The sequence below is a fragment of the Plectropomus leopardus genome, chromosome 10 (genome assembly GCF_026936395.1).
Source record: "Plectropomus leopardus strain MGB_pleo_1.0 chromosome 10, ASM2693639v1, whole genome shotgun sequence".
Lineage (NCBI taxonomy): Eukaryota > Metazoa > Chordata > Actinopteri > Perciformes > Serranidae > Plectropomus > Plectropomus leopardus.
This window is the reverse complement of record NC_142185.1, coordinates 14835383-14861435: the sequence shown is the minus strand read 5'-3', so window position 1 is coordinate 14861435 and position 26053 is coordinate 14835383. Positions and strand designations below refer to the sequence as shown.

General features: G+C 39.1%; 1 protein-coding gene across 2 annotated transcripts in view; it reads right to left on the bottom strand.

Annotated features, from left to right (window-relative positions):
* Positions 1–3574: 3574 nt before the first annotated feature.
* Positions 3575–26053, bottom strand: part of sh3rf3 (SH3 domain containing ring finger 3) — a 125806-nt gene continuing 103327 nt past the window's right edge. For both annotated transcript variants that reach the window (XM_042494762.2, XM_088083105.1), the window contains exons 7-10: positions 24902–25179; positions 19900–20225; positions 10924–11297; positions 3575–9596 (exon numbers count right to left, since the gene is read on the bottom strand). In XM_042494762.2, the coding sequence (XP_042350696.2) occupies positions 9428–9596; positions 10924–11297; positions 19900–20225; positions 24902–25179 (1147 nt within the window). In that variant the 3' untranslated portion in view covers positions 3575–9427. The remainder of the gene's footprint in view (positions 9597–10923; positions 11298–19899; positions 20226–24901; positions 25180–26053) is intronic.

Sequence of the window (26053 nt, the reverse complement as noted above, 5' to 3'; positions counted from 1 at the left end):
CTGTCGAGACACGCTTTAGCAAAGAAAGTTGCAAAATATGGCTGGAAATGAGAAAGTATAGTTTGTCAAAAATTGTCAGATTTTGTTATGTGGAAAAAAATGCTGAAAATGACATATTATATCTTTTCGCGACACATCACAGTATAGCATGTTGCAGGCAAAAAAAAAAAATAATATAGCATGTCTGGCTGGGAAGGAGGTATAGTTTGTCAACAAATTTTGTAGTGTGGAAAAGACGGCTTAAAATGACATAGCTCATTGAGACACTTTTTGGTATAACATGTTCAAAAAATGACCAAAAACATCATTAAATAGCATGTCGGAAAAATGGCTAGAAACATCATAGTACAGTATGTTGAAAAAGGTAAAATTTTGAGATGTTAGAAAATGGCTGCAAACAACACAGTATAGCATGTCGAGCCAGGTCATAATACAGCTATGCTATGTCGAAAAAAAGGCCAAAAGCCTTGTTGAAGAGATGGCTGGAAACAACATAATATATACAATATATGTATGTTGAAAAATGTTAAATTTTTACATCTAAAAATGCCTGAAAATGACATATTATAGGTTCTTGAGACACATCACAGTGTAGCATGTTCCAAAAAAGGCCATAAACAAAACTATATAGCATGTCGAAAAAATGGCTAGAAATGACATGGTAATCGTATGTTGAAAAATATAAAATTTTAAAAAACAGCTGAAAATGACTTACTACAGCTTGTTGACACCTTAATGTACTGTATAGCATGTTCAAATAATGGCCAAAAACATCATAAAACAGCATGTTGAAAAAAATTACTCCAAATGAAAAAACAGCCAAAAATGTGGTAATATAGCATTTCGAAAAAATGACTGAAAACAACATAGTATAGTATGTCGAAAAATGGCAAAATATGGACATGTCAAAAAACAGCTAAAAAAAAAGCGCATTATAGCTTGTCAAGACACATCATGGTATAGCATGTTCATAAAACCGCTAAAAATGTCGAAAACGTCACTTTTTGGTGCAACTTTGGACAACGTACTATATTATGACCTTTTGGTGCAATTTAGGACGTCATACTATAGTATGACTTTTTGGACACTGTATTACACTATGACTTTTTGGTGTGATTTTGGACAATGTACTATAGTATGACATCTTCTGAGACTCCCCCACACAAGTTAAATTTCTTTCAGCTCGCCAGGTGTTCTTTGGCAATCCAGGTTTGGTGATAGGCAAAAAAAAACAGAGGGTGGGAAATTTTGGAAAAGGTTGATGACTGACAATGCCACTGTGGGGAATTTTACCCCAGGAAATATAAAATATGACAGTACCAAAATTACTAATGCACTCTGGTCTGTTATACTTAAGAGAGAGGTAGGAGATGTGGTTCCAGGTAAGCAAACATTTTTAACAAATTTTATTACAAAACTTTCTTTTAAAACACAATAAAAAAAACAACAACACACACATACTCACACAACTTGTGCAGTTTAATCCAAGTCTTTCTTATCCAGTCAAATGCTAAGTACTTTGAAAACACATGCATTCTTGCAAGATAGTTTTAAATATCAAGGTTTTAACAATAATGCCATGTGTTAGGGAAGTACTAAGTATATGACTGTATAAATGAGACTTGGATTATACTACTGTGAGAGTTTAGGAACAGATGTTGCTGTTAAACATGGTCCCCAGTCAATGAATTTCTGCCAAATTCAAGGGACCACAGCATGGAAAAATTATATTAAAATAGTAATTTTGTGAAGTATTCCTTCAAAGCTTTCATCTTTTGGGTTTTGATCTGGTTCTCTTAACATGACATAGTAAATTATTATTATTATTATTATTATTATTATTATTATTATTATTATTATTATTATTATTATTAAATATCTCTCACAAAATCATATCAAAAACTTGGTTAGACAAAATTTAGATCATAAGTGCAAAAAACAGATTCTGCATTATGAGGTCACGTAAAAGGAAAAAATGGAGTTGGTCACCTGGTGTTAGCCAAAGATGGAAGCAAAGGACAATGTAAAAGCAGCTGCAATTTTGGGAAGTGCAAACGGCATGTGTCTATGAAGGTACAACAGTTGTCCAATTAGTTTTCGACAGTGTGAGAAATTTTGTTCTATTTAAAATATCTGAAAACTGTCTTAGTCATGATATTTGAATTTTTCATCTCCTTAAAGAAAAACAATATCACTCTCAGTGACGAAGTCATACTTACATGTGTCTGACCAGGAGAATTTTGAAGTAGTTCCAGGCCCAGTTTTGTGAACACAAGACTTTTTGGAGCTCTGTCTGCAAACAGGAGCACAATTTTAGTGTTAGCACAATCAGCTCTGAAAAATTAACCTTCTATTTCCAATATTGCAGCAAACCAAAGGAATACAAGTGTATCTTTTAAGGCATTTTCAGACAGATGTAAAGCCCACAGACTCCTAAATTAATTCCTCTCCACTCCTCTAATTCATCATAAAAGAAGTCTACTGTAGACACAGTTACATTTCTTCCCCTTTTTTCTTAAGGTAAGAGGATAGAGGATGATCAAAAGCTGCCTTTGCAGCAGTAGCTTAACATCTTCCCTGCCCACAACTTGGCTATATCTGAACACACACAAAGGGACGGCCCTGTACTGCCTGGTAGAGGTCTTGTTCCCTGCAGTGTCTTACCTTCCGCCCTTCATGTGACTCACCGCTGGTACACAGACAGGTAGAGAGACAGGTCTGGCGTAAAGCAGAGGAATGCTGATCGATTCCCTGCAGGAACCTGCAGCACCTCGCTGGTAGGTTGGGAATAGGATGCCCTAAGGAGATTTCACCAAAATGTGGAGAAAGTGTGTATACAAACACCTATAGCTGCCCTCTGGGTGGGAAGTGATTATTCCCACTTCTCCTACTTCTATCTTTGTAGAAATCTAACGAAATTTGCTGCCTGCCTCCTGCTAGCCTTAAATATAACAGTTTGAATATGTGCCTCTGTCAAGTTTTCCTGTTTGCACTTTCATCCATGATAGCTGTCATACCCCTGCGCTCACACACACACACACCCTTGTCACCTTTTGCTAGTCACTCTAAATGCAAATGGAGGTGATCATTGGAGACAGGCCCGGCTGCTGGAGAGATGAGGTTGTCATTTAAGGGGTGTGCTGGCGACACTCTGAAATTACCAATTACACACCCCGTCCATGCCAGTGTTGGCGTGACAACACAAGACAGACAGAAGGAGAGAAGGAAGGGAGACGACGAAAAGACAGAAAGAGTGTCAGCTGTATTTCTAAACATCCTTTACTGGCATGTCTGTAACGATAAAGACAGTAATGCTCCCCGTCATACAGCTGTACCTGGAGTGCTGCTCATACGTCTTCATAATGAGCACATTGTGAGTGCAGATAATTACAATTAGAGGAGAATGTAATATGATTCTCAGGATGAATCCTCCAAAGGGCAACTGTAAAATCCTAATGGGCTGTACAGGTAATGTGTTTGTTATGCACAAGTGTGTATTGCTTCCTCCTGCTGCCTGTGTTTTCTCTGTTATGAAGCTGTAGGCAGATGCGAAGAAAAGACGTTGAACATCAGATTTAAAACAAAGGCATTTATTGCGAAAAATGCACTTGACATGAAAAAACAATCAAATCAACCACGGGTCATCGGTACAAGACGATGTATAATGATCACATGGTAGAGAGCGCTGGGCGTGGCCAGCGCAGAGCATGACTTTGATGGCACAAAAGGCCTATAAATATTCTGCACAATATAGAATAATATATATACTTTTTCCTCACTGTACCGCTGTTTTAAACCCAACTGTTGAGGTGTGAGCACCACACCACACTTTATCATAAAGTTCCTTTTTAATGTAAAGAGCTACATACAGAGGCCCCCTCCCAATGCACGCACCCACACATACACTCAAACACACAAGTATCCATAGGAACAAATATGGCCGACATCTAATTCAAGATGGCAGGGTGAGTGCTCAGGCTTCCTGGAAGGACAAAAAAATGAAGAAATTTGACATCAAGTCCAATAAAAATTTCTATGTGCAATGTTTTGTGTTCATGTCCAATGGAAGTTACCACTGCTGCTGATGGCTTGTCCACAATTTTTCAAGCTGTCACCACTAGTTCCCAAGTGGTAATTACAACCAGGAAGCTTGAGGCCAAGGACAAGCTTACGTCACGTAAATAAAACACAAACGACGTGAAAACATTTGCGTAACCAGCAGTTCAAAATAGTCTGTGTAAAGTGACCACTGTGGTTTTTAATTCCTGATGTTTCGACTGTTGTAAACTCTTCTCCTCCTCACAGCATCAACCCCGGGAAAACAAAATAACACCGCTGAGGTCCGTTGACACACATGAGGACTTGTGCTTAAGTTTGACTCAGTAGAAATTAGAGTCCTCTGATCAGCGGGCGTACAAACATAATAAGGGAAACCTTGCTCAGGGGGTTTGTGCAGAGCTGTTCTGGGACCTGCTGGTTTCTGAGTCAAAAGCAGAAGCAGAGCTGCGAGAATAAACAAGCAGCAGGCTTATTGTACTGATAAGAAGTTAGAGAGAGAGAGACAAAAGATGGACTGGCCTGCCTGATGTAAATAGCTTTGTGTGTTTTGTTAATGTGTGTGTATGTGTGTGTGGTGGCATTTGTAGGCACTAGGATTTGACTGACAGTTTTTGAAGGCCAGTGCAGATATTTTTTTGGATTGAAGCTTTCAATAACCTATGTCTTCTGTAGAAATTTGACATTTAGTTTTGACCCTTTTCATGGCAAATCAACTGGCATTTTTACTTGGCTGAACTGAAACACTCAATTAAAAGCCCCACAAAAATCATAGTCTGGTACACTTATGTGAAATACAATTAAAAATCAATGGACAAAATTGGTCAGTTAAACATTAAATATGAAGAATCAAACTTTTTCATATGATTCTAACTGAAATATCTGTCAGAGCAACCCTAGTCTCTTACTGCATGTGTGTACTGTGAGTATGTGACTGAGAAAAATCTTGATATAGATTGAGAGTGTTTCTGGCTTCATCTGCTGTTTCAGATGCACAGGACTACCCATAATGCACTGTCAGCCACCACAAGTTGATTGCAGAGCATGCTGTAATCACTTTGTAAAGTAAATTTCCCGTCTTGTTCACTTTCCTTCACAGTTTAAGGGATCTGGGTCAAGTTATTTTCTCCAAAATGTAACCGTGGGGATTAAAAAGCCCAAAAACAGAACAAAAAAAACGACACAAGTACAAAATGCTTGTGCTTTGTCTCCTCAATGACACACTGCCTCTACTTTAAGTTCAAGGAGAACACGAAAACATAAAAAACACAAAGTCAAAGATGCTTGCTGCTCTTTAGTTTCATTTAGTAGTAAACAATTCTATCATTAGACAACATTATTAGACCATTGAATGGATAGTTCAGATTTTTTGAGGTTGGGTTGTATGCGGTGCTTATTCACAGTCAGAACATTATATACAATAGATTACAGTTGGCATACCCCCTGTGAGGATAAGCAGGCTGGAGTCTGACATGGAGGCTAAGTAATCTGCTGCTGTGGTTGGGTTAGCAACACAACCTATTTTAGCTGCCTATTAAAGGCCCACCTAAAAAAAACAGTTTAAGTTAATTCTATATTTAGAACTATATTTCTCTGCTTTACCTTAATGTCAGACAGTGATTTCCAAATGGAAAATGAAACTGTTATATCGCTCTCTTTAAAGACGAACTCCATTGAGAAAAACAGTGATTTAACATTGCTGAACACAGGAGCTGCTGGCCTACCAGTGCCTCAATCAGTTATTTTGTTTGTGGTATTTCATGTATTTGCTGCTCAAGAGGATTAGTTTGGATTCACCAAGTCACAAAATAACACAAAAAAACTAACTGATCAAAGCAGCAGTAGCCAAGCATTTGTCCTGTGCAGCGAGCGAAAATGTTTTTGTCAATAGTTTTTGTCAATATGGTGGCTTTGAAGAGAACATAGATGGGAAATTGGAGCCATTATTGACAGAGGGAGCAGTCTGATGGAAAGATAAAACGGTGAAAGTACTCACAGCAGATCATACACTTAAGCTGATATTGAATTTTGTAGGTGAAAGGTTTTTTTTTAGATTGGCTACAATATGTTGTGTGTGTTCTGTTTCACAGTAGTACATTGCCTCTGTATCAGACTCCAGCTTGCTTCTCTAAACTGGGGGCGTGCTGACTCAAATCTACTTTTTGTAATACACTGACCATGGACATGTACGCCATACAACCCTACTTAAAAAAAAATCTCCTTTTAATCTGGGAAAAGGTTGGTGAGAGAAAACCTGTGGCACTGAACTGCATTTTTTTGTCTGCAGTATCATTTCTGCATTGTGCTTGTTTTCTGTGAGTCTGTCGAGAGCTTGTAACAAAGTCATACGTCTGGATAGGAATGAGAAACAACAGAAGTCTCCAAACTTTTTTGACGCAGCAGCATTTTGATGACTCTGGGAAGTTTTTTACTGAGGCGATGCAACAAGTCAACTGTTTTCTCCACCTAGAATTTTGTCATCTTTCCAATATGACAAGTTCACCAAGGGGCTTCAAGTGTGCTTAGCAAATGACAGACTCTCTTCTGGTTATTACCTAATTAGTCATTTATGTACTTGGCCAATGATTGAGCTTCACCTGTGTGCACATTGCCAGTAGTTGTTTGTGCTTAATTCTGGCTCAGTTTTTAAAAACTGCAGGTGAAGAAAACCATTCATGAACTATAGTCTTAGACGATACATAGCCAGTATTACCCTCACACATGCACACACACGCACTCTTTCTCTCTCTCTCAATCTCTCTCTCTCTCTCTCACACACACACACACACACACACACACACACACACACACACACACACACACACACACACACACACACAGATTTAGCGAGACAAGCTCTGAGTTTCACTGTGCTTCTATCTCCAGAAATAGGAAAACAAGGTAGATGGTTGTGGCTGGATGTAAACTAGACAAGCCTGCACACTTAGGACGTAGAAATTCACAAAGCAGACCGACTGTACACTCGCTGAAGCCATACAAAAAACAAAAAACAAAAAAAAAAAACTTGTTACAATTTGAAAAGACTAGAGGAAAAGTTGTTGTAAAAGGTTGGCAGTTGTGTGATAAGAGTCTTGGTCTCTGCCTACAGGTGTTTTACCCTCGACCCCCGCATTCTTCTGTAAGCAAAATCCATGGACATTTGGTTTCACAATACTGTAGTCAGAAAAAGGCTGTGTTTGACATTGCATACTAACATACTATTCATACTAAGTATGATGTAAAAACAAGGATGTAGTGCTTTCCAATGGCTTAGCTGTGGATTTTATGTACGCAAGAAATGCCCAATGTTTGTTAGATTTATAAAAATTCTTGAGTATGATTTGAGCTTACTTGACACACTCAACTGCCCTCAGATGATTTGTAGTTCTTTTAGGGGAATCTATTGGCAGAAATTGGATACAATATTCATAATTGTGTTATTTTTCCTCTAAATATAATCACCTGAAAATAAGAATTGTAGTGTTTTCATGAGCTCTTAATGAGTTTTTTATATTTACATAGGGAGCTGTTCCTCTTTCACAGAGCTTGCCTGTCCAGATTAAACAAACCAAAAACTGGCTCTAGATAGGGCCATTAGCATTTTTACATTGAAGTGGCAGCTTGTATTTGGTGGTGGCACCTGAAGACCACTGTAGGTTCTGCAACAAGGGAGGGGTGAGGGGAGCTTTTTATTTTTTCTGCTAGGAGGGTGAATTCAGGACCCTCCCTACTCTCCCTTTGCAGATTCCTCTTACAGTACTTGCAAAGGGTTTGAGAAAAAATTCAAGATAAGATCAGCACAGTCATGTAAAGCAGAGACAACATATTGTCTTAGTATACTTCAATTTGAACGGTTTGTGAATAATGGCATACCTAATCATTAATTTAGTAGGCAGTACATACAGATTGAGTACGTAGTATGTTAGTACGCAAAATAAAACAGCCAAAAACTCTCAACGGTATATAAAGAAAAGGCTAACTGTTTTACTGTTAGCAACGATGCATTAAATTTCCTTGAACCAACCGCACTTCATCTTTTTGTTGGTTTGTTTAGAAATTTTTACATTTTAAACTAAAAAGGCTGTTTAAGATTTTAGTCCTACCAAAGAGGTTTGTGCCTGCTTAAAGAAAACTGTTTGTGACAAGTTGCAACAGAAATCCCGTTTGTCAAATAAATAATGACTGAGTGTGTAAAATACTGTATATGTATATGTATGCATATATATATATATATATATATATATATATATATATATTGGCATGTCGTATGAAATATTACCAAGTGCATTCTTTGTCACTATAATTCCTCATAAAAGATAAAAAAACCCCACCTTTATCAGTACAAATTCAACCTTTGAAAGAGTTATGGCGTAACTCGTTTCTTCCTACATTCAGCAAGCCAGTTAAATCAGTTTAACCCAGTTGTAACGACAGAAGATGGCTGTAAAAATGTATGTTTATATATAAATAGAAGAAATGAATCACCTATTTTACTTTTTGCACCTTTTGCTTTGTGACAGATCATCACAGCATGACTAGTTTGAGACAACACAAACATCTATTTCAACATATAAAAAAAACATAATAATGCTACATGCATTGTTATTAACATATATTGGTAAGAGTTGGTAAGAAACATGTGCTTGTTGTCACAAACTAGACACGGAGATGTGCTTACAATGATCCTATAGGCTCACACACTTCCCTCATCACCTGGCCATATATCTTCATGTTTCAAACAGAGAAAGCACCCAAATTCAAGTTCTGAGGTCTCAGTGGAAAGCAGAGCTAATGCTTTTTGTGCTAATGTTTGCTGGTGGATGATGCCAAGGAGGAGAACTGGGAGGCAGGTTTGTCTTTCTGTGCTCTTTGAGTCTATGTGCCTTCAGTAGTCAACATCACAGGTCCGGACAAAGAGTCCGATGGAGGCCCTCTGACCCAACACTGTCCCCGGGAGAGTGACGGGAAAAGCTGCCCTGCTTCCTGTGTGGCTGGTTGAAGCTGGGACGAGCTTTCCAGTATGTGTCTCTGTGTGTGTGTGTGTGTGTGTGTGTGTATGTGTGTGAGTTAGCTGGACCGATTTGGGTTTCTGACGACAGTTACTATTAATGATGATGATGTTTTTTGTGCCAGTATTTAATAACTTTTTGTGTGATTATTTCAGTGTTAAAGAATTGCATTTTGACCATTATGTAAAACTACACAATTCCATTGAAATCCAGAATAATAATTTGCTTTTTCTATCCAAAAGTGTTCTTAGAAACCAATGTCGGTCCATCCTTTTGTGTATGTATAGCTGTGAAGCTTGTGTGTATTTTTGTGACTCAGAAACAGGAACAGTGTTTTGTTATTTTTCCTACTTCTCTCTGGCTCAGAAGCTCTCGACGAAGCTGCTGGGAAACAGGCCGGTCTGTCCCGTCCTCTGCAGGGTGCCTTTGTACCAGCCGTCCTCCCTCTTCTTGTGGACAAACACCACGTCTCCTTCCCGCAGCTCGATCTCTGCCTCGCTCTGGGGTGGGTAGGGCACCACCACACGATACCTGCCACACACAGAGACTATTATAACACACACAACACAGCGGGCAACATCACATGCTGATATAGCCCACCTGAAGCAATTAATCAGCACAGGTAAACGTTGAGAGTATCAGTATGTTCCCAGGTACACACAGCAGTGGAATTTGGGGTAAAAGGCAACAGATAGACCTTGATATCCATGTGTTTAATGGATTCTCGGAGTCAATTGTTTTCTCGACCTGCCTCCCTTACTTTATTTATTATTTTCAAGGGTTGTAACATATGCCCTTTTTTACATTCCAAACTTCTACTGAGGTTTTCAAATGAGGCCTTGGTCCTCACATGCAAAATTTCACTGAATATAACATGTACCAACAAGATAAAGACTCAAAGTAACCACAAAGAGACAAAAAAAGATGACAAAGAAATGCTACACAACTGCAAAGGGACAAAACATGAGTACAAAGAGACATGAAACGATCACAAAGTCTGTGTATCCTGCTCATATATTGGTGGTGGAGCCTTTTGCATATATGTGTCAAGGAACCCATTATACCTAACTGGAATCTAATTCAACAAAGAGCATAATACTAATATAATATTAGTGTAGCCTTATCTTTATCTGCAATCGTGCAGACATTTAATAAATAATGAACACACATGGAAGACATATCAATCTTTTGAATGGACTAGCTTTGAAGCCTCAAACTATTTAGTACAGCTCTAGTAGGTTCCTGAATTTCCCAGAATGCCTCTTGACGAGCCCCTCGGAATGGTGCTGTTGAAAAGCATTGATATTTTATGTTTTGTAATAACAGCTTTCCCCCTGACTCTCTCTCTCTCTCTCTCTCTCTCACACACACACACACACACACACACACACACACACACACCTTTATGCAGACAAAAGTAGCAGCAGCATTGTTTGGTGTGATGACTCCCAGTACCTACCATTAAATTATTCATTCCTCTTGCTTGTCCTGTGACACATCTTAAATATCTATAAGTGTGTGTTCCTAATTTAACAAGTTTCTGCTGAAGGGCATGAAGTGTGTGTGTATGTGTGTGTGTGTGTGTGTGTGTGTGTGTGTGTGTGTGTGTGTGTGTGTGTGTGTGAGAACAGCGCTTAGGTCTTGGGATTAAAATGATGATTTACTGATCAATCACAGCAGCATCAGGTGTTGCTCCTGGTCAGCACTGAGGGATGTCTGCTCACAGATTGTGTGTTGATATTAAATCCCAGATGATGCAGCAACAACAAGGACATGAATGGGAGCCGACAGGCTTCACACTGAACACTGTCATTTACAATGTGTTTGTGTGTGTGTGTGTGTGCGTGCATATATGTACCTCTCTCTGGACAGGGGTTTGGGTTCAGGCCGGAGCACCATCAAAGCATTGCCGGCACGTGTTGCCGGGGGTGACAAGGGGAAGTTGGTATCCAGAGATCCGGACTTCCTGTGCAGAGGCTCTAGCCCAATGGCACCTGCCATCTCACTTTCAATTGGACAGGAGCCAGCTCGCCCTTGTGACGCCATGGGACAGGAACCTGAGCGGGCATGGTGGTGATGGTGGTGAGGATGGTGGGCCGGGTCGGTGGCCACGGCGCCTTGACCGGCCAATGAGGGGTCATGGGTGGGTGGGGAGGAGGGAGGTGAGCGAGGTTTCTTCTTGGCTGCTGCCCCCGACAAGAGCTTTAATAAACCTCCTGCTTTCCTCTCCTTCTGAGGAGTGAAGACAGAGAGGATGAAGGTAGAGAGAGAGGGAGGTGCTGGTGAGATATATTGGTATACTTGTTCCATAAAGGCTATCTTGAAAAGTGACAAGATGGTAATAGAAATGCTGTTTCTGTAAACAATACCTCTACAGAACATTTGTTTTTTCTTCCTCCCACATAGAGAAACCAGAAACCACAGGGCACAAACACACCCTCTACACATTAATCAAAAAGCACATTTATGAAACAAATAAAAAAAATGTTTTCCTGCTGACTCCATCAGACATAAAGAATTTAACAGGCAATAAAAGCACATTTGTTTTATAAGCGGGCAGACAGCAAAGCGAGGTGAGCTTTTCTCCTGTCAATATTTATATGATAAAAAGTTTCAGGAACTCTGAATGACATTAAATGTCTTATTTGTGCTGTTTCACTACTGTTTATGTAAGAAGGACACTTGGGACACACCCCTGCACATGTTCAACTCATTTATTTTGCTCTCTCTCAGTATAGTTCAAAATTCTGGGAAGAATTAACATTAACTTTCTTTCCCAGAGTTAGACGGTCTATTCCCATCTCATGTCATAGAACTGGAGCTATAACATGATTAACTGACCTTAGCCTTAAGTCTTTAAAATATGTTATATGTCTTTGTTAAGATTCTTTTACATCAATGATCCTATTGTTTGGTATTAAATTATTACATCAAGTGACTTCCTGTAAAACCACAAATTGTCGTTTTCATATTTCTGTTTGTGTATGCATAGATAGCCTACGTCATATTAATCCAGTGAAATCTGAGCAAATTGGCTTGATTTCTTTTAAAAGGACGGGGAGAAGGCAATAAGCAATTTAAGAAGAAATTACCTCCAAAAAAAACTGCCTAAAAAAGTGAGAAGAATGTGAAAAATTACCTGAATATTTGAAAAAAAGAAAGAAAATAGACAAACAAACAAGGGAATAACCTGAAAAAAGGTTAATAATAGTATTTATCCTGTAAAATATTATTAAATATATAACCCAGCCCTCCAGGGCAGAAAAATGAAGCAAATTAACAAGTGCCAAAAACTGCAGTTTGGCATCTGACAGAGTTGGTTGGCTCCAAAACAGAGTCAGTCCCTATTGACCCCCATGTTACATATTTACAGGCTGGTAAAAAAACCCAACCAAACAAACAACGAAAAAAAAAAGTTTCGGTCTCTATAGCTAATTTCAACATTCATGACAACTGTACATAGATAATTTTTTTTCATAAGTCATTTGCTGACATTTCATTGAGGCCAAAAGTTAAGCATTATTAAATATGGGCTGCTGTCTGATTGTGTGCCAATAGTGTCCTTGGCTTCTCAGTCAGATCCACCCCTCACTCCTCCACAGCTCCAGCCTCTCGCCAAAATATGCTCACTTCTGACATTAAAAACCAAGATGGTGATGGTCGAAATGACAAACTTGTCAAATGTCCACAAACCAATGGGTGACATTATAGTAGCTGTGTCCATTATTTTTACAGTCTATGGGTGCATCTTTAAGATGTAAAAAAATCTTTCCTCACATAGCAATTTAATGTGAGCTATTTTTCATGAACAAAACAGGTAGCATCAACCATCACATCGAAATCAGACAGCCTAATTCTCCTTTTCTTCTGTCTTCTGACCTTCCCTCGCAGCTCAGAGAGAAGGTAACAATGCTGATGTGAGTTGAAAAGAATTGTAATTAAGATAATGGTAATAATTCTCACCTGCTCAGCCACAATGTGTATTGTGAACAGACAGGTGATCAGCTAACGATCTTCCAAGTTGAATACATGTGAATCTACTGTGGTGTTCTCGAGAATAAACTAAACTGATTATAGCTGATGTGTTTCTTAATGTCACCTTTAAAGGCAAAGTCACGTTTTTCCATTTGTATTTCGTTCATGCTTGATTATGGAAAGGCTGCACAACACTGTCCATTCAGTCAAACCCTGTGTGATATCAGGAGGACAAAACAGCTTTGTGCCTTTTACTGCTTGGCCTGATTTTACAGTCTCAGTCATGACGGCATGGATCAATACTGAGCATGCCTGAGCATAATTACATGTTTTTTGTATCAGCTCTGTCTCTGCCTCAGCCATCTGTTTCTTTTATACATGGGCTGCTGGATCCAGCATCTTTTTCGTTTTACTTTTTTTTAACATTCAGTTTCCGTCAAACACTGTCTTTGCAATGCCATGATCGACAGTTGTCATGGCAACGGCATAGAGTTGCAAGCATGAAAGCTAAAAAAACAAAATGGAAAACTCAACATTCCCACTGTACAGTTCTTATTTGTAATAAAAAAAACTTACATGTGATTTCATGTTTAAATCAGGACAAAATAGAGTCAGGACAGCAGCAGAGAGGAAGATGCTTCTAAAACAAGTGGCTGTTAATAAACACAGAGCAAAAGAGTGACAGAGAGAAACCAGAGCATGCAGAGAGCTAGTGACCTGTTGACCACACCAGCCTCCTTCTCTTTAGCAAGAGAAAAAGAAATTAGAGTCTCTGCTTCCAAGAGACCGGACAAAAAAATATCTGATTTATAGCTGAAATGTGTAACTTAATGATATCCAAACTACAGCAAACATAATACATTTGATCTGCTGCAGCATGAAAAGCATCTGCAACCACAGTATATGCAGACTTTAGATTGCTTTCCCACAATGCACATCTTGTCAATATTTTTAAAAATGTGTTGAGTGTTCTCTTTTCTGTGTGTGTAGCTGATGAATAAACATTTCAGAGAACATAAGTGGGACAGAAACCAAAATACTGACGCTGCAGCTGTGTCCATATGCTGCACGAATAGCTGCTCAGGCAACTTGCATGTAATTGAAACTGAATAGTACATTGAACCAAAGCGTCATCACCGAAACAGCAACAGCAAAAGCAAAAGCAGAGAATGAAAATAGTTTAGTGTGTACCTGTGCTACAGAGTCTGGAACACAAATGATAAACTCGGCACCAAGATCTAAAAACTCAATAATTAGCTGTTTCAGTTCAACACATGCATCAGTGCCAGGTGCCACATTACTAAACCATAATATTTCTAATTCTTTTTAACATCAGGAACCTCAGAAGCAAATAGAATCTTCACAGATTTGGTGTTGTCAGGTTTTGGTGTTTGATATTTGTTTATGTGTATGCGTGCTCTCAGCTACCAACACCTGAACCTGTGAATCCCAATGGCTCACATTGTAAGTGCAACCCTTGTGACCTTGATTATTAATGATTCATGACTTCTTTCTTTTGTCTTCACACACAAACACCTCAAGCATTTCCTTTCATCTTGTTTTTTTTCCAGTTTGAATCTATGGTCTGAATTATTTCTCTAAATATCAGGTGATAAACATGCTGCACTTCATTTGATGTCCTGAATACTCTTCAGTCTGTTACAACTGAGAGCTTATCTTGGGATAATCATGACTTTTAATCACATTACAAATGATGCATCCAAACGGTTAATATATCAGATATATCTGCGTTGCTTTTGTTTTTTTAATCAGTTATTTATTCCGCCCAGCTGTCACACCAAATTTGCAAGTCTTTGCAGTTGGCTCCATACTGAGACAAGCTTACGAAAAGCAAACCTGACTTCTGAACAAAAGAAGAAAAAAAAAAAAGAAAAAGAAAAAAAATCAAAAAGTAATGACCCAGTATACCTTTGGCTAAAGTTGCAACTAACAATGTATTAATCCATTTATTATTTTTTGATCAATTAATAATTGTAAAAACTAGTGAAAATGGCCATCATAAATATGATATGAACGCTATATCATTGCAAAATTGCTTGTTTTGTTGGACTAACAGCCTAAACGTAATTCATTAACAATGGTAGAAAAGAGAGAAGAGCAGCATGTCCTCATGTTTGAGGCTTAAACCAGCAAAGATATGACATTTGACCTTATTGACGCTTTAAAATTAATGTGAGTGTGAAAAAAAAATGCTAGAAAAACTTTATTTTTATGAGTAATTGACTTGAAACGTGTGTTCATAAATATGGTTATTTGAAGTACATATTTATGAACATTTGTTTTTAAGTTGATGACTAGTAAAAATTAAGTTGGTCCAACATTTTTTTTTTCCATATTTAAAAGGAATTATGTGTTAAATGTCAAACAATCACTTGATTGCACCACTGTGTGAAATGTCTTTTATGGCAGCAAACCCAGGGCCTACTTTATAATCTTAAATAAATAAATAAATAAACAAATGAAATAAGGCCAAAAAAGCAGAGCTTTTAACTTTGATGTATGTTGAATTCACAGGACTTTAAGCAATTTGGTAGAGATATTATGACCCACAAATCACACTGAATATCAGACCTAAATTCAATCATTGCAACTAATCTCATACATCTACACGGACAAGTACACAGTTACTAAATATTTGGTATAAGTGACAAAAACTGTACTGCTATACCTAATCAAAATCCAATAATTTAGTAGGAAAACGATAACAGTTCATAGTCCTTTTGACCAGTCTTACTATGGAGATGGGACAGCACAGAAAAAAAGTGCTTACAAAGCAAGAGAGGCCGAATAACACTTTGACTCAGCAGACCCTCAATAGAAAACAAACAGCATTCTTTGCTCCTGCACTCCATATACCTCTGCTTTACAGATATGCATTTTCCTAAATACCAAGTCTTGATCATTTCTCACAAGATTATGAATGTTTAACACCCCCCAAACATAAATACCTTTGACATAAATCTAATAATGCGCTCTCTCTCTCTCTGATTGTACACGTAATGTTCCACCACTTTGCCCGCACAGATTTCTTTCATGTCATGCAAATAAAGCTTGTTTGAATTTTAATTTTGGAAAAAGAGATGAAGATGGAGAGGAAAATAAAGGTAAAGAGAAGGGTAGAAAGTGGTGAGATACAGAGGGAAGGAGGGACTCAGTGAGGGGACAGGTAGAAGGGAGGACAGAAAGAAGGACAGAAAAGCAACAGATAAAGTGAATAATTACTCCCTCTCCTCTTTCATGTGCAGGCTTAAAGACTTAATCTGCCTCATGTGAGTGTGTGTGCTCGCCTGTGTGTGCTTGAGTCAAACTGCTGCTGTTGTACCACAGCAAAACACCAGATGGCAGCACACACTCACAATTTAATCTGTCACACACTTAAGGTGTAATTTAGCAGAGGAGGAGTGCCTTGCTCTGCAGCACACTGGCAGGATGCTGAAACTGGGTTTTCTTACTCGCTCTGTTTCTTTTACATACTGCTATATGAATATATAGTTTTTATACTTGTGTGTGCACCTTTCTTTTATTCCAATGATAAGAATAACACACAGTCAATTATAACAACTGCATCAAGGGGGAATCCAGTGCTGCTAAGTTCATGGACAAATGCAGGTGTTGAATTTAAGCTCAGAATACATGCAGCTATGTAAAGATCGCTCAGAGGGTTGAGAGGACTGATCCGCTGGATGCCGGTTTTTGCCCACCGCTAATTCAGTTATTTCCTCGCCCACACTTAACAAATAAAATTGTCATGTTAACTCCATACTTAACTTGATGTACTTGTTTTCCTGCTCACAGCTGTCAATTTGGTGGTCTGACTGAAGGAGTGTCTCAAGTTGGAAGCATGAGATTAAACTCCATGTCTGAGAGGACAGGGTATCAACATTTTTAAAGGTCCAGTGTGTTGGAGGTATTTAGTGGCATCTAGTGTTGAGGAATGCAACCAGCTGAAACATATCCAGGTAAGAATTCCTTCAGTGTTTATTGCTAAGGATGTCTCTACTGGCAGCTGATCGTCCACAGAGGTCTCTTTCTCTCCAAAACAAACAGTCCAGGAGATAAAAAACAGTAAAAACACTGAATAAAGCAGTTTCACATTACAAAATAGTGTTTCTTAAATGCTGTTTGATATGTCAGACGGACGGCTCGCCCAGCACCTGTTAATGTGCTGTTTGCTGACCTTTTTTCTTTGAAATGTTAAGATCCATATGTTGAGGAGGTAGCAATTGTAGCTGAATTGTAGCTGAATTGTCTGCAGTTTTCAAAAATGCAAATGGCCCTATCGAGAGTCAGTGTTTAGCTTGTACGATGTGGGCTAAATCCTACACACTGGACCTTTAATGCCAGTTAGCAGTAAAATGTGAGACTTTATTTGCAAAGAATAAATGCAAAAATAGCACACAGTAAGGTAAAAATTAAAGGACTGTTATCCAATCTTAAGGCTTTAAATTCTCTTGTTTAAATAGTAAACATTGTTTTTCAAGATCTTTTTCGATTTTTCGGGTCCCTCTGAAATCCTGCAGGCACTTCTGACAGCCTTTGAGTTGGCAGCTGCCCTGCGTGCACAGACTTCTTGGTACGGTCTACAGACACATCTCAGTGTCCAACGTGATATGTGTCTGTAATGCTGGCTGCGCTCTAGACAGTGTGACAGTGTGTCGAGCAGAGATTATCCTAACTGTGTCTGCCAGACAGTTATCATGGCTGCTTCATCATTTCCTCTGTAACAAAGACTGACTCTGTGCGGCATCTTCGCTGCCCTGATTTCAAACCTGATGCTTCGGCTCTGCCAAGCTCAAAGCAGTAAAGGTAAGAGCTGTGAACAAGGGTTAGACTGAACAATTTTATAAAGGAATACATGATGATATAATATTTTGGCACTGAGGCTGACAACAGTTGTTTATTTTATGAAAATATCTTTAAATTTGATCTATTGAGCATCCCTGCCCCCCAAAACTGGCAAGTAGTCTGTTATTCTGCCTGCATTTTAATCTTGTCAGGCCTTAAAAGCTTCAGAAACAGCACTTAGATTTTAATTGGAAGCTACAGCTACAGCCAAATGCATAGTGAGAGGTTGTTTGGGGTAAAGGAACAACTCATTTAGGCTGGGTGAGGCCGGTCGTCATTTAGGATTTATGGACAGCTGAGAAAAATCTTTCCAAAACAAACTGGAGTTTTGAGAAAGACATTTTTTTGAACTTGGGATAAGTTCAAAAAATTCCTTGACATCACAATGATGACAACTTTACAAATAACCCTTTTAGCATACAGTATACAGCACTTTGACTTCCATGTTCCAACTTTTCTGAGATATATTCAGTGTATGAGTAATTATCCTGAATCCGGTTCAAGCCTTCTTTATATGTGACGATGTAAACAAGGCCGCTGCCCGCTGTTCCATAGTCAATGAGCTGTTTGTCAGCTAGCCATAGATTAGCTGTCCCAGACAGTGGAGCCAACAGTGAAACAAATGGAGCTGAGACAGATGCGAGCTTTCGGTGCCATCCCTCACTGTCAGCGCAGCCCGATTTAACATCCACAGCTTTAACGCCGCAGATCTCACAAATATATAGGATGGCGTTTGTGCCAGCTGCCTCCGTGAATGACACTTACTGAGGTAGGAAAGGACCACTGTCATATCACACAAAAACACACACACACACACACACACACACACACACACACACACACACACACCCACACACACACATACTAAACAGGTTTCACATACATTAAGTCATCTGAAAGCTGGAAGACAAAACACCTTTTCATCACCTGATGTGGTGTTGAAGTCAAATAAAATATGTGTGACAAGTTTTATTTACAGAATGACTATAACACCTGGACTGGAAGTGGAAGTTTTTCTTTAACACTTACATGTGACCCAGTATAGCTTAGTGTTGTGTAAAGAGGTGTGAACTCACACAGACTCAGTATTTGTTTTGCCATATTGATTTGCCTTCTCTCACAAAGCAGCTTCCTGACTCCGGATATTTTTCAACAAAAGGATTTATTAGAGCTGAAACAATAATTTGGCTAATCAATCAGTCATTTGAGAGAAAATTAGCCTGCAACAGTTGTGATAATCGATTACCTGCTTAAATGACATTTTAAGCAAAAATACAAAACTTTCCATAGTTTAAGCCTCTCAGTTGTGTTGTGTTTTGTGGTAGAAAATCAATACTTTTGAGGTTTTGAAGCGCTGATCAGACAAAATAAGCTATAACAGCATCAGGTTGGGTTTTGGAAAACTGTAATGAGCATTTTTCATTATTTTCTTACATTCTAGACTAGACTGAATGACAAACTCAAGAAAACCCTAACCCTAACCCATGACAAAAAAAAAGTCTTAATTGCAGCCTCAGTCAGGAGGCTGTGCTCTCATTTCACTGAAATTAACATTAATTAAAATATGTTGAACCAATTATCATTCAAAGACTTATTTTTTGATCAAATGATGTTGTTTTCATTCTTGCGGAGGCGTTTTCTTACAATCTGTCCTGTCCTAATGCACTCGGGCTTATAATTCCCTCTGGAAAACAAGTGTGAAGTTCTTACATTCAGCTCTTGATTATGCATGTGGAGAAAACAAGTTGCATTGTAAGAGCAAGACATCCAATTATTCTATTAGAGAAAAAATGCTCTCATTTCTCAAAACACAATAAATCTTTTGCATGCAAATCGGGTTAATTGAGACAACTTCAGTATCTGTTCCCGTAGAAGATTTTTCACAGTGTAACTGTTTAATATTAGTGCAAAATGGCTTTCCTAAAACAAACCAGTGATAATAAATTCTGATTGAAAATGTGCTTTCGTAGTTATTTGTGAGGATGAGGCTCACCTTCTCTGCTTTGGGTGCGAGGACGCCCTGGGTGGAGGCGTGGGAGGGGCCTGGCGATGGCGGCTGCAGGGGACTGGCTGGATCCCCATTGAGGAGTACCGCTGACACGTTAGGAGGTGTGAGGCAGGACAGAGGTGAAGAGAGGGGCAGGAGGGGCCTCGAGGCAGGGGAGGAGAGCGGTGACGGTCCTAAGCTGGGTCCTGGAGACACCATGGAGAGGGGACGACCCGACTGGCCGGTGCAACGTGAAGGGGAGGAACTCTGAGGACGCAGGGGGGAGAGAGCCACCGTGGGGCGCTCTGGGCTTCCAGCGGGAGGACTGTGGACTAAAACAGACACAAACACACAATTGTGGGAAACTTTTAATAAGTACAGTCATCACAGTTCCTGAGAGGAAATGTGGCAATGTTTTGGGAACATTCAATATCCGAGGAGAGATATGATATCAAAATATTCAGGTCTGTCTGCTCCTCCTGCTGCTGCACGAACACACAGTTTGTCCAGGACTGTTCAATTTTAGCAATTTAATAAAAACAAATACACTTTCAAAGAAGTAATCCCTGTTTCCTGCAAGATGCAGCCACACTATTGGATGATTTCGTGTCAACTTTAGATTACAGTAAGGTATGCAGGGTAATGCAAAATGCAATTACTTGACACACTATTCTGCTTAAGTCTTAAAGGCTTAAGCAGAACATCAGTAAAAGTTGGTAAAGGCCGCTGAGGTCTTTCCTCATATGCTCTGGGACAGCAGAGAAACCTGAGATACAAGAGACGGACGCAATTATTTATGAATTACTTATATAAAAGTGTGGGGTCTTGTAAGAGTCTTTGATTCACCTCAGCTGCTCATTTTTGGTCGAACAATCTCAGACAGCAAAGGCCAAACTGAGAGCATGAGGTTCAATACACAAAACACCTTGCTTAACCCTTCGAAACCTACAGTTTTTGCTTGATTTCTTTCAAGAACATGGGAAGAAAGCAAGAAGCAACTTGAGAAGAAATGACACCAAATTCAGCAAGAAAACAGTAAAAAGCACAAGAAGATTACCTGAAATTTTCACAAAAAAAGAAAAAGAAATTGGAAAAGGAAAATAAAACAAAACAAAACAAAGAAATAACTTGAAAAAAGTGCTTAAAAATAATTATGTTTTGTAATTCTCAGGATATAACTATGATAATTATGAGCATAGTTTTGTTGGACATTTTCTCTACTTTTTTTATAGTTTTCTAAATCCATTAATGCAATTTGAGGGACATTTCTGTCCGGGTTGCTCATTTCCTTCTTTCTCTTGTTTCTGAAAGAAATTAAACCAACATGCTCTGAGTTCACAGGTTTAAATACTTGAGAAAGGCGTGTGAGAGAAGAACAAGAAAAGAGAAATCGATCCATTTTTCAAAGGGTTAAAAGAGAATGTATGTAACATACTGTGAATAATTTAAGGTGAGCCCGAGGCCATTATTCTGAACTTTTAGGGATACAGACCTTTTGGAGCACTTTTCTCAGCCTTAAATTTATGAGGTCATTTGGTGCTCATGAGGATAAAAGTACAAAAAATATACACCCACATAAACACTGATGCATGCACACACACGCACACACACACACACACACACACACACACACACACACACACACACACACACACACACACACACACACACACACACACAGTGTTTGCAAGCCACCTGCTCTTCCACACTGCAGTACTGAGGCAGAAATCCATAGAGGCGCACTGGTCATGTGATAAAGCCACTAAATGCCAGAACTATGCACATACTTTATTTTGTAATGGAGACCAGATGTGAGTGTGTTTGTGTGTATGTGAGAGTGAGAGAAAAACAGAGGGAGAAAAGAAAAGAGGTGGACGGAGAGAGGCATGGAGCTCTGTCATTACGCCTCCATAAAACAAAAAGCACGGTGATGTCATTCAGCTGTGTGTTTCAGGGTCTGCGTGTTTGTTCACTTGTGTGTGTATGTACGTGGGAGTGCACATGTCTGTGTGTGTGTGTGTTATTTTTGGAAGTGTTCTCACAGTGTGTACTCTACAGACTCCCAAAAGAAACGGTCACCATTATTTTCTCAGAGAGAGAAAAAAAAACATACAAAGGGAAGGAGAAAGAGGGGTTCTGTGGAGATGAATAGACTTTGAGTGGAGAACAAGGCTGATATGATCTAGACCTTGTACAGACACAGGTGTGCGCGCGTGTTTGTGTGTGCGGCAGGCACAAACAGTACCACTGCATGATCAGAGCTCTTAGTGACGTCTTTGTGCTGTGTGCAGAGAATATGTGCATCGTTTGAGTGCATGTCACTGCAACTGTGCTGAATAATTTTATTGTGAGTTACAGTATGTTCTTGTAGCTGTGTGTTGTGGCTCATGTTCAGAGATGATTCAGTGCGATCATACAGTGCAGAGGAAAGGTAGAGTGAGGACGGTGCATGATGTTTGCTCTGTTTACAGTATCTTAGGGGTTCACATATACAAAATTGTTCCAAGTAAGATATTTTTGTTGTTGAATCTGTCACCTCACAGCCGCCCTCCCCCCTCAGGTTCTCTCTGTGTAGAGTTTACATGCTCGTCTCTATTTTCTCTTTATTCCAACAATGAAAAGACATGCAGTGTGGGTCCACTCTGGGGGCCTTTAAGGATTTAGATGCTGACAATATAATTGCAATGTCCCCTGTTTGAGTTGCATGTCACCCCTCAGCTCTTTCCCCTCATTTCATATTACCTTTGTAATGTTTCTCCTGTCTCATGAAGGCAAAGTTGCCTTGTTGAAATAAATGCATCACAAGGTTAGGTAAAGTGTGGACACAACATTTCCTGTAAAATTTTGCGATATTTGTAGAAACTTGACAAATGGTTAAGAGTCAGATATGTCTGTAATCAAAAGAGATATGGTGCATATGACTCTGCATCAGTATAGATACATGTATTGAATATATCGATCAGGGTTTTTGCTGCATATTTTGGTGGCGACCGCCGCTGATTTCCAGGCCTCCAAGATTTTTGTCGACAAGAACTAACGCAATATAATCACTCAACATCTTTATCAATTTTTTAAAAAATGCAATGACTGTAGTTGTCCATCCGGCACTGTCGCAGTGCTTGACTATGTTCACAAAGAATGGAAGGAGAAGAAGAAAATAAACTTTAGCACTTCCTACACTCCATTAAACCTCCAGTATATTTCCTCCAGTGCGATGAGTGTTGGTGTAAAGCATTATCCTGATAAATAAAAATAATAAATTTATCAGGTCTGACAATATTGCTGCTCAATCTCAAGAAACGTAAGGAGCTGCTGGCGGAGAGAAGCAGCAGAGTGCTGGGAGAGACAAGGAGGAGCCCAGGCGAGAATAGATTCAGCTGCAGTGTTATTAGGCATGTATTAACGGAAGGCCACTTTTTTTCATTTTAACTGTAACTCCTGACTCGTCAAATACAGTCAGTGGTCCTCATGGTCTGATACTGACACACCCTTTAGTGTCTGCTTTAGATGCACAGGACCACATCATTATTTATTTATTTTTCTAACATTTTATTTTGGGCATTTTTGTGCTTTTATTGATAGGACAGCTGCAGATAGATAGGAAAGGGAGAAAGGTGGATGACATGCAGCAAAGGGCTGGGGCACAGACTGGAACCTGAGCAGCTTGATGGGCTCCACACTGTTCCAGATGAGCCACGTTGTCAATAGAGAGGAAGTGATGTAGTATGAGGCCATAAAAGTCTGCATCGGGAGATTGGGGTGGAAGAGTCAGTAAAACACAGGACTTTCACCCAGGAGGCTGCTGTTTGTGTCCCGTGCAAAACCAAGTCAATTTTAAGTCATTTTAATTACGTAATGTAGTCCATATTTCACGACACATGGTTTGGTATGTTAAGAACAAACATACTTATTTAGACATAAATAATTTATCGTTTTTCTGGCTTTAACCAAGTACCTTTGCTGCATAAACCTAATAACAAACACTAAAAATTAAGTAAAACTAAGTTGGAAGTTTGTTTTTTAAAATAACCTGTATGCACGTGACAAGAAGAAACTGACATGACTTCCCTGAGAGTCTAAAACTAATGCTAAAGGCGTATGTAGATCATCACAGTTTGACATGTGGGCCAGCCTCTGTATTTGATGGGTTTGGTTTTGAGAATGTGTTGACTTCACTTAGATGCTTTTCATCTGGTATGATTTTAATGCTCAAATCTCCACAAACTTTTGGCCATGTGCTGCACTAACTGGATCTCATCCGAATCATTAATTTGGGCATTCACCCAACTTTCAGCAGCTCTGATTTTTTTTTCCACATGACTTAAAGCATTGACGAAACTGGAGGTTAAAGAGGCTGCTGTGAGCATATGCTTGCAAATTTTTACACGGTGCAGAGGCTACTTGAATTAATGACTGATCAATATTCTATTATTCTGTAATCAGAGACTAAAGGGATAAAATGCGGCAAGGACCCAAATGATCTGCACTCTGCTCCTGTAAGCCCGTAGGCTGATGAGCAGTCTTACCGCATGGGGTGATGCTGCAGAGCATGACGTTGGGAAAATACAAGAGACAGACACTTCTCCATGTGATTAAAGACTTTCTTTGCGCTTGCTTAACATTTCTCTGGAGGGATCCAACAAGATTCACCTCTCTTTTCTGATGGTGTCTTGCTGTGAGGCTTTAATGTGGCTGCTTCTTTTGCAAAATAGCAGTCTGTTTGTTTTTCCACAAGTGTTGTGAATCACTGAGTTCTTAATTATTTCTATCTTGAGTGCCACTTTGGACAAGAAGATTATAAATTGTTTATTTACTGTGGTATAGTGAAGCTGTGCCATTATGTAAATTCATGATAATCAGTCAACATGTGATTGAGATCAAAACTGAAAACAGATGCTTCTGAATGTTCGATGAATCCAGTGCTTAATGATTCAAACCCATTATGTTTATTTCTAACATTGTGTGTGTGTGTGTGTGTGTGTGTGTGTGTGTGTGTGTTTCTGCTTACCCAGCTGCATTGAGGTGCGTGCCTGGTTAACCGTGTGCTGACTGGAGCGCAGGCAGTTCTTCAGCTGGGCGGCGGCAGTTTGCGGAGTGGAGGCCGGACTGGCAGGGTTAACAGAGTTGGTTGAGTTTACCAGTGGGGTGGAGGGACGGGATGAAGAGGGCCCCGGGGAACCTGGTGATGAAGGGTCGGAGATTTTACTACACCCACTTCCTCCTCCTCCTCCACCGACTGGACTGGACAGACACGAGCCTCGAGAAGCACCTGCTCCAAATGGAGCCCTAAAGAGGAGAGATGGGAGAGAGATATTGGTTCGTATGTTTCAACTGTTTAAAGTGATGTTTGTTTTTTTTTGGGGGGGGGGTTGCTTTTGTCAGTGTTAGTCATACATTAATAAAAGTGTGGTGTTTTAGAAACAAGGGCGTTTCTGTGATATAAATGAAAACTGGAGTGGCTCTACGAATCACAATATGTGCCATTGTTGGTCCAAAGTGAAATATCTCAAAACCTGTTCACTGTATTGCCATCAAATTTGGTGCACTCATGTGGCCATCGGGCTAAATTGGACTAACTTTGTTGAACCCTTGAAATTTTATCTAGCATCATCATCAGTTCAAATTTAGAATTTCTCCCAAACTTTTGTGTACAAGTAAATACTTTGACCACTAATGACATTCTCATCAGCCTCAGCTTCACTTTGTGCTTAGTGCTAATTAGGGATGTGTGCAATTAGTTGACTAGTCAAACGTTGCTACCTCCTCTAGTCAACACCAAACATACTTTTAAAATGAGGGCAATCAGCATTTATCACAGTGCAATTAAGGTCTGAACATAATGCATTTTTTCTTTTTTAATTGTAATCAAAACACTTAAGTATTTTGTGATTAATCACAATTAACTAGTGAAATACTGTGATTACTTGTGATTTAGAAAAAATATTTGTTTGACAGCACAAAAATATTATTATTTTATAATGAACACACATAAATTACATTTAAATACACATAGTGATGACTATTTTTTAAACTACAGGACAGGCTGTTTGCTCTGATATTGAATTCACCCCATAATTGCTGTTCTCGTAACCAGGTGTGATTCCCTAAGATTTATTTTCCTAAGGAATGTTGTTGTGATTATATATATATATATATATAT